Genomic DNA, 15,997 nt, shown 5'->3' on the forward strand with positions numbered 1-15,997 from the left:
TCGGTCGGTGGATCTGGTTACAACCGTATCGATTCCATGCAGTCTCTCTCAGCGTGGTGAAGTACGCTGGAGATAGTGCCATCGCCCGTCAGCCACTCATCCCGAAGCTTACTTAAGCCGAACCGTCTTGAGTATCTGTTTTTTTTTCTCTGGGACATTGAGGCGACGCCCTGATAGACAGTGTCAACAGAACGCTCACACATAGGGGCCAAACAAGCGAACACTGCGAGCGCTCTTCTAAACGACATGCTAATTTCCGAAATGGCTATAAACACGCTCGTTTCACGCAAAGTACCTCAATAATGCGATCGGAGGAATTATATCTACAACGGCGATAATCATATCGGTCAATGTCTGCCAACACGCTCGGATCGGATCAACATTATCTCCAAGGGATTATGGTCTGCGGAGAAATCCAATCCAATCCAGCTTGTGGGTTGAGAACGGCTCAGCAACAAGCGTTCTCGAGTCGAGTCAATGCTTTTGATTGATAAGCGAGTAAACAAGCATTCTTCTATCAATATAACATGTCTTCCACAAATAGAGCTTAAGTTATGGATCTCACACTGGTAAATTATATCAATGCAGTGTGGTCAAACAGCGAGAAAGGCCTGACATTACAACACACCCGGTCTGAGTTAAAATCCCGAGGCATCTTGAGATTGTGGCAGTGCCGAAATAGAAACACCGTACCCCCGGTCTTATCAACCACTATCAATCTTGGTGCCTTTCTCATAAAACCGGATACCATTTGGCCACCTGCAAAAGTACCAACAGATAATGCAATTAAACGGCCCTCATCAATCGATCGAAAACGATTGCCTATCAGTGGGAACTGAGGCTGTTGGCTAAAAAAAAGCAGGAATGATGGATCATTTGTGGGACAGTTCCCGCTCTCAGATTCCCTTCCATTGCGTCATTATGCAGGCTGTTTTCGGACATCAAAGACATAAATACTTCAACGAAGCTTCTCCTCTCGATGGCTTAATTTGTGTGGTAATGCATCTCGTTTAATACAGGGAATGGTTCATTGTTCTCACTTTGTTTTTCTTCTTCATATACGTGCGCCCGGAGGCTCACACAACGCAGCCTGAGATGCCTGAGGGAGTATCGTTACGCGGCCTAAGATTATCATAAATAGCAGCAGATACGGTTACGGTCAGATTCATAGGATGCAACCATCGTAAAAAAAGTGGATCCTAGCGAGTGTGTTAACCTAATCACTACACAACTAAAAGCAAGCCAGCTGGTAACTATGCCGAATCGTTTGGTCGGTCGGGCGTCGAACGGGACTAGGCGTGGGCGTCCGAGCTACGGACTGTCTACACGGAGGGAGCTGGTCGATGAGGGCGAAACTAGGACCGAAGGTGGATTGAAGAGATTGCGCAGATTGCTCTCCAGCTGGTGGTAGGACCGGGGTCGTCGCGGGACACCCTGGATTGTCAGGTAGCGCGGCTGAACGCCCAGCGACGATCGTTCGTCTTCCAGGCAGATCGAACTGAGCGTTCGCACGGTGTTGGTGTAGTGTTGGTGCCAGCGTCGTTCGAACATCGATTTCGAGGAAACCGTGTCGAGTTGATCTGTTGCGGAAGTGGAACAGAAACTCGCATTATCATCACACTCCAGACTCGGGACACATTTTCGAGCAGTTCCAAAGGATAACTTACAGTAGCGATACAGTACGAGCGAGCGTTAAATGAGATGGAGAGGGGATGAGATTCATACAGGCGCATGATCGATGATCGCACAACAAAAGCACAAAAGCAGGACCTTTCCGAAAAACGAGGCCAATTCGTACAACTACGCAGCGCAAGCGCAAAACTAAACAAACCCGCACGGTACAGCACACAACATACGCAACAACAGGTAGCAAACGATAACAAACTCTACGCTGGCGTTTGAAGATGATGATCTTCGGCTACAAGTAAATAGGTACAACGGACACCACCACATCAGTCTCAGTCTACCAGTCAACCACCCGCTCAAACCCGCCCGGTGTCAGCCCGCACCGTCCTACCTTGGTTGCGGTAATCGTCCTGGTACTTGTAGAACTCGGCCAGCTCGCGAGCCGAGCAGAGCGGCGTATCGACGGAGTGCGTCTCGTTAAACTTGCTGTAATTGATCTCGTACACCTGGTTTTCCTTATTGTAAAACACGATCGGCTCGAACCGATGGCCCCACAGAATCTCCGTGTTGACGTAGCTCGAGCGGGCCTGGGTCGATTGCCCGGTCGACTCTACCGTACCCTCCAGGATGACCACGATCTCGAACCGATCCTGCAGCAGATCCGACGCGGACATGTTGAAAAATGGAGATTCTGCACCAATCCTGTGCGTCACTATCTGGGGCCAGATGAAGAACAGATCCGAACCGCAATTGTCCGCCCCGACTTCCAGCTCGTGCTGATACTGTGCCATCACTTCGCCCTCGCGGGACAACTTGGTACGAATCAGCTGGGCCCGTATGTTCGCACCGATAATGTGACTCTTGCGCATGTCTCCAACCCGGAACATCAGGCACAGCTCACCATCGCGCTGGCAAACGACGGCATGCTTCGAGAAGAGCAGAGTCTGTGTTCGATGCTTCGGGCGAGTCATCTTCGCGAACACAAAGCCCACCATGAACGCCTGCATCATAACGCCGTAGATCGACTGGAAGCACATGATGAAGATCGCTTCCGGACATTCCTCCGTCGTTGTCCGAAAACCGTATCCGATGGTGGTTTGCGTCTCGATCGAAAACAGGAACGCGGACGTGTAGGACTCGATGTTGAACACACAAGGCTTCCAGCCAGACTCCTCTGAAAAGAAGAAAATGTTACTCAAGGCTCCTATCGAGGGAGTTTCTCTCCGCCTCTACCTTGATTCTTCGGTAGATGCATCTCCTCCAGATCACCGTGCGTGAACGCGATCAGCCACCAGATTGCTCCGAAAAATAGCCACGATCCGATGAAGCTGAACGCAAACACGAGCAACGTCCAGCGCCACTGAGCATCGACCAGCGTGGTGAAAATGTCTACCAAATGTACAGCAAACAAAGAGTTTAACAATTCCTCCGTCTTCGGGAACGGAAACACTGAGATACGGAAACTCACCTTGCAGAAAGCGCAACCGCTGCCGGGACACCTTCGAGAGCACAATGTTACAGTCGCCATTCTTCAAAATCGCCCGTCTCCGGTACTTTCGTGTCGTTCCCGGCCGTAACGCTCGGCTCCTGTAAGCAAACATGAGGAAGGATTATAAAAACGCATTATGCACTTCATCGATACGTTAATCATTCGCCTCGCTCAAGTGATCGCAACTCGAAACTGGCGGCGCGTGAGTGTGATGAACGGCACGTGTCATGTGACGAGCGAGTGGATGGATTAGGAACTCTTCAGGGCCTCAATTAAGATCGATGCAGAATCCGCCGTACCTCAATATTTGCCGTTCGTTAGCAGGCAAACACAAACTTGAGGATCAATATTGAGAAGCGTTTACCAAGGGCAAATGTGTGTTTTTTTGGCGTCCTAACTAACTCCAAGGTGTAGGGCTGATCGAGGTCTTTGTCGTTCTCGTAAGTTCTACCGGCTATTGCTACGCCTATAAATTTCTAATAGAGCAACTCTTTATCACTCACTGCTACAGAAACCACAGCCAACCGGTATGCGACATTAAAACCTGCCGCTCTGAACGAACTACGGCAACAACAACAACAGCAACAAAACAGCTAAACAGTATTACGGCGGAATAAATCGGTCGTAATGAACAAATCATATACGCCCCGGAACACGCAACCCCATAGCGGAGAACCCCCCGGAGACACCCATCGTACCGTCGGCGACTGTGACACAATCCTACGGTACGGTGCACGAGACGTTGACGTTCATTTAAAATTCAAATCGTTCAAACCCCCCCGAGCAACATTTCCGTTTCGATGGAACGCCGTCTTTCCGCGATCTAGGCCCGGGTTCCGTATCAATCCCGCCCGGCCCGCCCGGTCAGCTGTGTTTCGCGCACTGATTTACTGAACCTGTTCTGTCAGACACTTCCTTCTCCCGATGCTGCCATACGCACCTCTTGCTGCCGACCGATGGAGACTGGGGACAGTAGATGATCGGGGTGGTCGGTGTGATGGGTGTTTTCGGCGGATCCTGTCCATCGATAATGATCGGCGGTATCTTATCGAACGGTCCCAACGGGAGCAACTTGGCATCGTCTCGCGCTTCCGGCGATTCTGCGTCCACCGGGACGGTAAAGTTTTTGCGCTGTCCGAAGCTCATCGCTGTGGCGTTCTCGTCCTGTTGTACGTGTGCCCGACTGTCCTTGATGTATTGAGCGATATTACACCAGTAGCAGTAGTAGTAGTAGTAGTGGTACGATCAGATGTTGCAGAAGGTCGTTGTTACAGAAGGCATTTCTTACTTCCACGGTAGTAAACACAGCAGCAAGCCTCCTGCACGCGCGCGCGCACACACACACACACGGTCACTGTCGACGACCACTTCCTTTGGAAACGTCTGGGCGCCGGTCTAGCAGAACCGTCCGCGAATCGATTTAATCGCACCAAACGTGCGTTCAAGACTAATCTCGTGCGGGGCACTTTCGTTCTACTGCAGCGTGAACGCGCTCGGTTGTTTGGTACGATCGATTGCCGCCACCACTACCAGTGCACTACCGGCTACTAACACTCGATCGAACTCGAGGCTGTCTAGCGGTCGTTCGTCATCATCGTCGTCGTGTTCGTTTCGCAAATGTAAAGTCGTACGTCATCGTGGTGTGGTATCAGTAGTGATGCGAGCAGGAAAGGGCACAACACAACCACAAACAGTGACGTTGAGCTCCATTCAGCGAGTCCCATGTCCCCAGCTGGACAGAACCGGACAGATAGATGTATAGTGCTGCACCATTTTCCATTTCAAAACATAAACAAACAAACAAACGAACGAACAAACATATTGCGAATGCCCAAACGCTAATCAACGATAAAAACTTCAATCGATTACGATAAAAAAGATCTGTTTATCGGTAAACGGATGTTCATTGCGGGCAGTGATATCCAAAATGTGATTGCTCACAGGGCCTTTACACTTGTCTATGAGTGGTGCCGATTCTTATCAGTTGTTGGTAGTTCTCTGGACCGTTGTCCATAATCCAATGCCCTCGTAGCTTAATCTCTCCAAGATGAAGTGCTCTTTTGACCCACATAATTGTCCCTCCGCCAGGGACAACACGTAACGCGATTTTGATTGAACAATTCGCTACTAAAAAGCCTAACTTTAAGTTACATTCTTATGCTGACTCATCACAGCGAAGGCTTTCTTATCGGTGCCCATTTCACTAGATACCACGGAGCATCGCCAATACAAGCCGAGCTCCCGGCAAGAACATTTGTTTTGCAGTATCATTCGCGTTGGACCTCGCTGCTTTGCTATCACTTGCCGACTAATCAGACATGATCTACAACAAAACCAGCAATAAATTCTGCATTGCTCGTGTGCACATTGGACACAACCACACACACACACACACGCACAAGGGATGACCCTTGTTTCTTGGTGCGATTCTTCCCTCTAGCCAGTCGCCAGTGTCATACTTGACTAACTAACACTACGCCCGGTAAGTGCCGTCTACTTCCTCAGGTTAATAGCTCCAATTGAACACGAGCCATAAAACCAGCGTCGGCAGACGAGCGTTGTTTGCGGGGTGTTTTAGTGGTTCTTGCGACCGGTCTCTAGCTATCTACCTTAGCCTTAGCTGATCGTCTTAACGTACTTTTGCGACTGCGAGCGGGTGGAAGTGGATTGTCATCATATTTTCCTTTGCCGTTTCTTCCTCAAATCCATCGTATTTCCGTCGATTTATTGCGGTTGAATCGAACTGTGATAAACGGTCGCCTAGATCGTCTTCAATGCTTTTCCGCTTCGGTACGGTGGCGCGTATTTTTGCTCGTCCATTTAGTGTAGCGTTAAATGTCAACAGAAAAAGGGTAACGAATCGAGTCTGACGTAAACATCTCGTGCCTTTATCGAGCGGATTTACAACGCGCCACAGCTACAATGTAAACCGCAAGCGTAAACTTGTTTTCGAATCAAGAGGAGAAAATTTCGATTTAACTACGATGGCGGAAGGAACCGTTTTGGGTGAAAATAGGGTATTCCGGTACAGCGCTTTTCGGGTGCAAATTGGCAATAAACATCGTCAATAAGTTATGCAAACCATCGAATCAAGCCTGGTTTGATTTTGAGTCTGAGCAACTTCCTGGTAACTGAAGGTCGTCCAAGACATTTTTCAAACCATGTCAATAATCCCTGTACGAATCGCGCATCACTTGCCATTTAATATTCTGACGAATAGCCTCAAGCGGACGATGCTTTTAATCACAAGACTCCCATCCTCCAATCGACATATCAATTCCATTGCCCTGGAGAATCCGCCATAATCTCGACTGCACTGGATTAGTCGAGCCCAGCGGCGATAAGCCTTACGATTGCCTGCTGGGCCCGCTTCATCTCACGGCCCCAAAACAACATGGCGTATTGTTTTGGTTGTGCGCACCAGATAGGGCCAGATTTGCAACTGCTGCTGCTGCTGCTGTTGCTGCTGCTCTCGAAACAAAACAATAAACAACGAATTCTGCTCTCCGCTCGCACACACACACACGCTCTCACGAACACGATCTACTAACCGTCGGGCTTATCAAACGGTACGACGCTAGACGTAATGGCGGCCACTGACCAAACGGCCCTCGGGGACGATCACGATTTGTCGAGCGCATGCACGTTGCTGATTAGTACTTACCTTACGCTTTCCTGCCGGCTGAAGGCGCTTCCGTGTGTTGAAATGCGGGCCAGGCTCGGTACAACGGTCAGCGGAAGATTACTGATCACGCTGTCCAGCGAGTCCGGTTCCTCCTCTATCACACCCGGTCGCATGAAGATCCGATTGAGCGGCTTCTTCTCATCCGCCGTCTGCCGATCGGAAGCCATCTCCTAGGACACCTAGACCGTTCCCAGAAAAGGACGATATGGCAATACAACTGTAAAACAAAACAATTCACAAACACCCTCTTCGCGTTCACTGTTGCACTATAAGATCGACTCTCTTCACGACTTTATTCGATATCAGCTACAGCACCCTCGTCGATCGCGCATTGGGCTTGAGATTCCCTCGACTACTTCAACGCAGGATCGCTTCAATTGCTCTACACTATCTACCTATCAAAGCCCATTATGGACAGAGGGCTTCACCTTCTCACCGTTTCGGTCCCATCCAACGCACACACTCTTTCTTCGCTTACACACCGAAACGCTATAATAGATTTACTTAAACAAATAAACAAACAAAAAACTGGAAGATAGTTGCAAGGGTAAAATAAACGATCGGCGCACGCGGGCAAGATAAATGGAACAGAATCTAATATGCAGCCGGACAGCCGGACACGATACCGATCGCACCGATCACCGATCCTGGTAGTGTGTTGAGATTCCTGGCCCGGGGTAGTACTACCAGTAGATACGTCGCCTGTCTATGCTATTCAAACGCGGCCTCCTAGGTTGATCTTTCATTCGTGTCACGATCGGATCTGTCTCTGCGTCAACCTGGCGTCCGGACGGGCAGGCAGGCAGGCGGCAAGGGAGGAGGATGGCACCGTGACACTCGCGCACAACACTGCGGACAAGAGTAATTTTCAAATTAATCAAATTCAATTAAAACCTTGTGCCCCGCTTCACACACGTCTGGATGAGAGTCTCATGTGCACGCACGGCCGAGCTCCTGTGAGTCACTCATTCACTCTTCTCACACACACACACGCTTTATCTCTTTTTTGGCCTTCTAAGAACGGGTATTCTACGATTCTGGCGATTACACTCTGAACTTGAGATAAGCGATTAAAGGGATCATCCCTATGTCCTTCGAAGCACGCTGCTAGGTTCATGAACTTCAAATCACCACTCCTTTCCATACTCTATTTTGCAACAGCTCTAACTACCTTTTCAAACGTACCGAAGATATCGAAAAACCCCCGAAAATTTTCGACTCCCGGACACGAAGAATCGGGACCAAGTGTCCGGTGCAAACTGACGGCACGAACTGAACACGTATGCGCTAAAACACTGACCACCATGCACCCCCATTCGAAACATGGCGCGCGTATGTCAGTGTTGGAGAAGATCAACTAATTTAGACCACATCCAATTGTTGTCCATCGGGATATGCGAATTGTGGCGAAGCGGCGGACGTGCCGGGTCGGATGAAGCCGAACCCGAGACCTTTGCTGCCGTGTTTTCTATCGCACGACTATGTCTCTTCTACTACTTCATCCAGCACCAGCCAGGCACCGACCAGAGGAGTGTGATTGGATAGACTGTAGCAGCGGTTCACACCTCTTGTCACGATCGCTACCTTCCAAGTCCATAATCATAATGACTGGCTTGTGGCTTTCGGTTCGAGATGTTACGCTATGATTTAATTAATTTGCCATCAGTGATCCCGACCGTTCGCGGAGATCTCCGCCACAAAATCATATCGCCCATCGTCACCGCAACGTGTGATCTCTCGCGGCTTCCCCATAGAAGATAGGTAGGGCTAGCACCACCCAACTCTATCAAGCGAAGGCAAATGTCAATCGAATTGTCTACTTTAATCTATTTCGCGCGGTGTCGGATGCGAGTGTGTCTGGGGTACATGTATCGGTTGCATGCGTGTAACGGCTTCTCCCACCGGCTTAACCAATGTCACGCGCGGTCAAGTACACTGGAGGCTACTACTGCTGCTGCCTCTGCTACGACCACTACTGGCTGTGCATAATATTTTCTCCGTCTGAAGCGAGAGCTGAAGAAAAGAGCATTCCACCACAACCCCGTGGCACCGAGGGCAGCACAACACGGTTTACCTAGACCTTCAACGATGATTGAATAATATGAGCGACTTCCGACGCACTGTGCTGGACCTAATCTAACCGAGTCGCGTTCTAGATATGTGGGCCGTGGCGTGGTAGCGGAGTGGATCAAGTGCTGGACCCGCTAAACGACCACGATTAACCCAGCTGCTGGCCGTTACTCCAAAACGAAACGATTGCAAACAAATGGGATCTGATTTGTTATGATGCGGCTTGTCATACTAGGCAGTCTGCTGTTGCCGGTTAATCCAATGCATCTTCCACACAAACGTGCATAGCGCACGCGTATAGAGTTATCGCTCAGAATGGGAGTATGGTAATATAGAAGGCGATTATAATTATTCTCCCGTTTTCTTGGGATCGCTTTACGTAATGAGTCGTCTGCGATGCGAATCCAAATGAAATAAATTACACCTCAAAGTTGTCATCTCGCTCGAGCCGCATTCCCATACTGGCACGTGCCGGTCGCATTCCATATGTGCCAAGTTTCTGAGTCAGAGTCAAGAAATAGATCAAACAGAGAAATACTCGGGATATTCTACCCAACTTCGCAAAGGGTACTCCCAGCACCAGGAAGGAAGTAATTCCTCAAGGTCAATATCTGTATGCCCTTTTTCTACCCAACCGCCCAAACCTAACTCATTGTCCACCACTTGCTAGAGAAAGATTTATCGCTCTTTCCTGATACCATTATGCTGGCCGACTACAAACTTTCCTGCCCCGACTCAAATGGCGACCAATGTCAATTACCCAGTTCCTGCCCCGGGGAGTATGCAAATATTCATTCGCAGCCGTACATCCGTAATGGAGCTCGGCAGAACAGATGTTTCTTTCAATTGTTCGCCGTGTTTTGTAATCGAGCGAGGATGCAACGGCGAAGAAGAACTACAAAATACATGTCGGTTCGTGCTGCCACCGAATTTCAAGCACTTCCGATGAACGCTAATTAGTGGCGCAATTTTATGTGCCTTCCTCCCGACTCATTAGGGCATTGTTTAAAATGCGCAAACACGCTCGCAGTTATTGATGGTCGTACACAACAACCACTCGCTCGCCGCTGGAGGGCAACCATGACCAAGTTCACTCACACTCGGGGCACAAGGGTATGTTAATGCGCGTTCCAAATTAAATGAAAATAATTCTTTTGCAGTTTGCTATAGTTTGGCACATAATAATAGGCATTATAGGACAATTAAGAAAATCCACCCTCTTCACACCCTGCCGCGAGGCGGACTTTTCCAGCAGACCAGCGGTCCAGCCATCCATCAGCAAGCACTTGACATTGGAATGCTAGTGCGAAATGCGATCAATATCGGAGCAGTAACAACCATCTCTCAACCCGATGATGGACCGTGACGGATTAACGCCCTCCTGTTAATAGGAACGTTACAGTCTCACACTCTTGCACCCTGCCATTCATCCGTGCATCGTCCGAACATCCAAACGGGAGTAAATCACGAGGCATCACATCTTCGCTTACCCATCTAAACGTTTCTTGCTCTGCTACGCTGCTAACAGAGAGAATCCATCGAGGGCTCCTTGATGGACAACTTCCGAAAGTTCTTCTTGCGCTCGCTTCCGGGTGAGGTGGTGGTTGGTGCACCGGGCGCAATATTGGCCGGCGGTAGGGCCAACGGGTCACCAACCACTCCGTTGGTGACGTTCATTCCCGACTGTTCGTTTGTGTTGGCGTACACGGGCGTGAAGCGTAGGTAGCCGTTGCTGAGCGAGTTTTTGCGGGACGATACGTTATCCACCGACGATGTGTCGGATTCATCGGTATCGGACGACGCCTCTGTTGGGGCCATAGAAACAACTTGTAAAGCTTATATTGCTCATCAAATTTTATCGTTCGACTCAACTCACCTGCTACACCATTTTGTTTGCTTAACTCTTTCTTCACATCGTGCAGCTGGTGTGCACTGCACAGAGGAGTGTCCACCTCGTATGTGTTGTTGAATGTTGTGTAATCGACCTGAAACCGATCAAGGCATTATTTGAAGATGGATTGCTCCTCGCAACAATTTCCCACTTGATGCAAACCTCATATTCTCCCGTTTCTCGCTTGAAAGTGACTACCGACTCGAACCGATGTCCCCAAAGGATCTCCGATGGCAGATAGCTGCTGCGTGCCTGTGTGGTCATACCGGTCGATTCCACGACTCCCTCTGTAATTAAGGTCCAGATCAAATCACACGTTCTTTGCGTTACGCCGAAACAAACACTCACCCAACATGACAACGATCTCGAACCGCTCCTTCAGCATGTCTTGTGCCGACAGCCCGTACAACGGACTGTCGCGATCGATCTTGTGCACCACAATCGTCGGCCAGATGAACATTAACCGGTCATCACCCCCATCACAACTGACCTCCATGTTTTGTTGGTAAAATGGAAGAACTTCTCCTTCTTTGGTGACCTGACAGAGCAGAAGAAGTAGAAAGCAATATTTAAACGATAATCTTCATATAGTATCCCCTGCCAATAATATGCTACCTTCCGACGAATTATCTGGGCCGTCACATGCGCCTCAATGATGTGACTCTTGCGCATATCGCCCACGCGGAACAACAGGCACGGCACACCGTCCCGATGGCAGATGACAGCATTCTTGGAAAACAGTAGCGTCTGGGCACGCTTCTTCGGTCGGGACAGCTTCGCAAACACGATGCCGACCATAAATGCTTGGATGAAAACACCGGTAATGCTCTGCAGGGCTAGAATAAATATGCCTTCCGGGCATTCCTCGGTAATGTAACGGTTACCGTAACCTGAAGTGAAGAAGGAAGTTAGGATCTCGTTCAAATATTTAAAACTACATCCAATACGCACCTATCGTGTGCTGAGTCTCGAGAGAAAACAGGAACGCCGATGTGAAGCCATAAATGTACGTCACACAGGGCTTGTGGCTTTCATCTAGAAAAATGTAGGAAAGCATCTAAATTGAGTCCCAAACAAGTAATGATCGTCGTTGTGTAACTCACCACCGACCGCTTGAATGTCTCCATGGCTTAGTGCGATCAGGTACCAAATGGCGCCGAATCCTAGCCAGCTCAGTATGAAGGAACACGCGAACACGAACAGAGTCCATCTCCACTGAATGTCCACCAGGGTGGTAAAGATGTCCTGTGGAGAAAGATGCAACCCGATAAGCAAGAGAAAACGTTTTGTAAAGATGCGATTCGAAACGTTACACCTAGCGGAAATTTATGGAACTAAAATATTTCCAGATGTGAAATCTTTCCGCTCGCCATGAAATATTTCACTATATCAGCACAACGGTAATTGACCATGAGCATTTTTAACTATTTTTTGTTTGATTTTATTAGTTATAAATTAAATTCAAAATTAAAATTCTGGTACCAGTATAAAAATAGGAAAGGTTTTCAAAACCGACATCAATTCTATAGATTAAAAATTAAAATGTTTCTTAAGACACCACAAGAACCTTTGGAAAGGACAAACCTTTTCACTTTTATTTTTATTTCTTGTGTGAAATTTTATTATGTCGTTTGTTAATCGATATTACGGTCTCTTGAAACGAATATTTAACATGTTTATTTTACCTGTAAATATCGACGACGCCTTTTTGCTACATTGCCTTGGATGACGTTGCAGTCGCCCTGCTTGAAGATCACTCGCTTCCGAATCCTCCTCGAGCTGTATCGCGTCTGCCGGTATCTGCAATCAAAACGAACGGAAACAAATAAATTCGTTAACAATTTATTACAATTATTTCAAAATTTGATAAGAAATGCTTCTTATAAAATAAAAAGCGCCGAGAGCCTTTTTTCTGTCGGTCACTGTCCATGGGGCACAGTCACGCACACGCCACCGACGAAGACGACGACTGTTGGCGAGAGCGAACGACGCATGAGAATTCCGCGAGCGCGAGGCCGGACTCACCGAACCGCGACGGTACAGTGTGGTGGATTCCGCAATCGAATCGCGAGACCGAAACACATTACTCGGTATTCTAAGCCCGCAAAACTCTACACCGCAAACAAAATTGACATTCTCGTTCCCCCGTCGTGTGTGTGTTTCAGAGGCTTGCAAGCGCGCGCGCGTCTGTGTTTGTATATGTTTGTGGTGTATGTGTGACTGTGTGTACGTGTACGTATTGAAATCTTCATCTTGTGCCCATCGTCATCATCGTCCACTTTTGCATTCACGAAAAAAGTCCGCAAAAACACTCCTCGCAGTTGCCGAGCGTTCGCGAAACGCCTGGCCAACTCCCTCCCACTTTTCCACCCACCGTGTGAGTGTTCGTCGTGTGTATGTGTGTGTGTGTGTGTCTGGGGCTTCCGCTAATCTCTGCTTCTGCTGCGAACTTCTTCACGGCTACAGCTGCTCTGGAAATCATCGAAACCCGGGACTCCGGCACAGAACCTCCGCTCCGATGTAACCTTCGCCTGCGAAGGTACAGCGAAAAGGCGGCCAAAGGTTGCACCCTTCGTTTCGAGGAATTCAAAAGATTAAAGTTCACCGTACACGTCGCAATGACGCGAAAGAGGCGAGCTGTGTTGTGTTTGTTGTTCAACAACGGTGCCTCGCGAGATATGCGTGCATCCTTCTTTGCCAGCAGCGACGATGATTACGCGGCGCACACGGCCATCTAATCTTTTTCGTTGCATCGCCAAAACCTACCCACCCCCAGGGGTAGAAGACCCTGCTTCCTCCATCCAATCGGCAATCGGCCACCTGCGTCTGTGACGTTTGTGCTCTCCGATAGTGAAAATTGTGCCAACAGCTTCAGGTGGGCCCCAACCGCTGGGATGGGAAACCCTTGAGAAATGATCGTCTCCACTCAGATGTGTGTGTGTGTGTGTGTGTGTGTGTGTGTGTGTGTGTGTGTGTGTGTGTGTGTGTGTGTGTGTGTGATTGCGTGTGCTAATCTCTCCCACGGCATCATATGTGTGTGCGAGCGTGCGTGTGCTTGCGTATGTGTGTGTGTGTGGATGTATGGGCGATAATGTGTGAGACTGTGTGTGCTCTGGGAGGTTCGTTCGTTCGTCCGTCAAATCCAACAGTCGTAAGCAACAGCGCGTTCCAGTTCCCGAGTTTCTAGTTTCCAGGAGGCCCTTCCTAGCGCCAAGGGTTGAACCCTTCAACTACACACTCGCACACACACACACACATACACACGCCCTCGTGTGTTTGCAAAAATGTAAACTGTGTGTCGGAATCGGTGGAGACTAGGGCCACCCAGAGCACCACTATCATGAGATGACCTCATCGACTTTTTCGGGATGACTTCCAGCCTCAAGGGAGTCATACCTCGGGCAGCGTAGAACTGTCAACCCTAAACTTTTGAAGCGACCGTTTTTTATCGTCAAGCAACCCGTGCAAGCTGTGACTCAAAAGGCTTCATCATCCGGGAGAAGAAAAACAAGCCCGAACATCGATGCTTTGTGCTGTGCTGTGCCCTTTTTTGCCCGAAGTTGCACACCCCTAATCGAAGCAACAATTTATTAGCGGCCCTACCTTCCCTGCTTCTACTTCTTCTTCTTCTTCTTCTTCTTGTTCTCCTCCGGTGGGAATCTCTGTGGCACACTGTGTGCGCGCCTGATAAATCAAGGATCTGCTTAAGCAAAGACCACTGGAAGAGGGCGGAAAGGGAAGGGGACAGGCTGGCAAAGGGGGAGGTTGGTGATACCGAGTGCCCTTCAAAAAAGGGAGAAATTCCTCCCCAGACTCCCATATCCCAGCGTCCTCAATTTTGCTCGCCGCAACTTCACACTGACAGGTCGCGAAAAAGGGGAGCACGCGCGCTCTCACTCTCTCCTTCTCGCCCAAACTCTCACTCTCTCGCTTGGAGTTTTGTGCGTGTGCGTGATAGCGCGCCTCAACCGTGTATGTCGCTCGCCTCGTTCGCTCGTGGGAAAAGCAGGAGATAACGCAGCCAAGTGTGCAAAAACTGAAATGCGACCACAGATTATTGGGGAGAGCATTCGTGAGCTTCACCCGAATCCACCACCACCAGAATAGGGGTGAAAAGAGAGAGAGAGCGAGAGCGAGAGAGCGCCATCCGGAGAGCAACCTCGCTTCTTCTGATTTGTCTTCTTGCTTCGAGCAGCAGGCTTCCAGCAGATAACACGCAAACCCCTTGTGAAGTGGTAGCCAGCAATATAGAGAGCCCTACTCGGACGCGTTATTAATCTCGCGCGTGAGTCGCGTTACGCTCCAAAACGTCGCCCCAACGTCTTCCAACTGTCACTGTATTGGTTTCGGTGTTTCGGCAGCGCACCAGCAAGAGTGAGGCGAATGCAAAGGGGGGCTCCCCGCGTGTTGGAAAACTCGTGGAAACTGCGGAAAACGGAAGGCTCTCCGGTCAGATCGAAGGAATCGCTGGTGGAACAAAGGTCGTACTGCTCGCTGAGAACGCTCCCGTCGTCGTCGTTTTGGCTCTGCACACACACATACACACTCGCACATACTCAAGGAAGCCAGTGTTGCTGAGAGCGCATCGTGGAAAACAGTCGTGGAAAACTCGAACTCGGAATCCTCCTGGCACCGCATTCTTGGCCAGCAGCGCACACTTGGCTGTTGTTCTCCGTTAGTTCTGTAGCGATCCGCGATTACTGCGCGTTCCTTGTGTGTCTGCTCTGCCGACATGGTTTAGTGTATATGTGTGTGTAAGTGTATGTGCGCGTGTGTATCACTATTTCGTGATTGTTGTTTTGTGTTTTGTGCCACAATATCAACCTCCAAATCGCAAAGCTTTATTATCAACGCATTGGGGCTTTTCGAGCTGTGTCCCCAGGTCTCCTGGCCGGTTTTTCTCACCCACTCCCCCTGCGAGACACACATACACACAAACCCCCCCGTGAGCGCAAACACCTGCAAACTGCAACCTGTTTCACTCCCGTGTTGAAACCTTCGCCAGTAACCATATTAGAGTAGTATGGCTCGCTCGCTGTGTGTGAGGAATCCAATTTTCCTGTGTGCTCCTTTCGCTTTTCACCCCCCAACTCTTTGCTGCTGGTTTAAGTTAATTAGGCAAATGAAAAGCGCGCACCACGGTGAACAGAAAAATCGGCCCTGCGAAGGCCGGAACCCGTGTACCAGGCAAACGTGTGGTTCTGCAGCTTTGCAGCGCTCCAAACGTCCTGGGAAA

The 15,997-nt window shown here is 49.3% G+C and overlaps 3 protein-coding genes across 18 annotated transcripts in view; 1 reads left to right on the forward strand and 2 right to left on the reverse strand.

The window, feature by feature from the left end:
• Nucleotides 1-974: 974 nt before the first annotated feature.
• Nucleotides 975-8,129, reverse strand: LOC118507131 (G protein-activated inward rectifier potassium channel 3-like). Of its 12 annotated transcripts, none has more exons than XR_004905597.1 (7): nt 7,986-8,129; nt 6,780-7,649; nt 3,095-3,213; nt 2,860-3,015; nt 2,018-2,800; nt 1,668-1,918; nt 975-1,580 (listed from the first exon to the last, which is right to left on the reverse strand). XR_004905597.1 is itself a non-coding variant. In XM_036045159.1 (6 exons), the coding sequence occupies exons 2-6, from the start codon at nt 6,965-6,967 to the stop codon at nt 1,312-1,314; spliced, it is 1,515 nt and encodes a 504-aa protein (XP_035901052.1). In that variant the 5' UTR covers nt 6,968-6,979; nt 7,986-8,070; the 3' UTR covers nt 975-1,311. The 12 variants fall into 12 exon arrangements, 5 of the variants coding, with proteins under 5 accessions (XP_035901052.1, XP_035901050.1, XP_035901053.1 ...); XR_004905598.1 differs by having other exon boundaries at nt 7,972-8,083; XR_004905600.1 differs by having other exon boundaries at nt 977-1,580; nt 6,780-6,979; nt 7,972-8,074.
• The window catches only part of LOC118507126 (G protein-activated inward rectifier potassium channel 3), a 66,786-nt gene continuing 57,843 nt past the window's right edge, over nt 7,055-15,997 (reverse strand). For all 3 annotated transcript variants that reach the window (XM_036045133.1, XM_036045135.1, XM_036045134.1), the window contains 9 exons: nt 12,447-12,561; nt 11,865-12,006; nt 11,713-11,796; nt 11,377-11,651; nt 11,110-11,299; nt 10,924-11,048; nt 10,747-10,855; nt 10,361-10,675; nt 7,055-7,649 (listed from right to left, as the gene is read on the reverse strand). In XM_036045133.1, coding sequence (XP_035901026.1) covers nt 10,392-10,675; nt 10,747-10,855; nt 10,924-11,048; nt 11,110-11,299; nt 11,377-11,651; nt 11,713-11,796; nt 11,865-12,006; nt 12,447-12,561 — 1,324 coding nt within the window. In that variant the 3' untranslated portion in view covers nt 7,055-7,649; nt 10,361-10,391. The remainder of the gene's footprint in view (nt 7,650-10,360; nt 10,676-10,746; nt 10,856-10,923; nt 11,049-11,109; nt 11,300-11,376; nt 11,652-11,712; nt 11,797-11,864; nt 12,007-12,446; nt 12,562-15,997) is intronic.
• Nucleotides 12,839-15,997, forward strand: part of LOC118507130 (serine/threonine-protein phosphatase 2B catalytic subunit 3-like) — a 49,241-nt gene continuing 46,082 nt past the window's right edge. Inside the window, exon 1 of one of the 3 annotated variants that reach the window (XM_036045150.1) lies at nt 12,839-12,993. The gene's annotated coding sequence lies outside the window, so the exon portion shown is untranslated. Of the gene's footprint in view, nt 12,994-15,500; nt 15,516-15,997 lie in introns of those variants that run through there. The other 2 variants (XM_036045152.1, XM_036045153.1) reach the window with 2 other exon arrangements.

This window comes from Anopheles stephensi, chromosome 2 (assembly GCF_013141755.1).
Source record: "Anopheles stephensi strain Indian chromosome 2, UCI_ANSTEP_V1.0, whole genome shotgun sequence".
In the NCBI taxonomy this organism is placed as follows: Eukaryota; Metazoa; Arthropoda; class Insecta; order Diptera; family Culicidae; genus Anopheles; species Anopheles stephensi.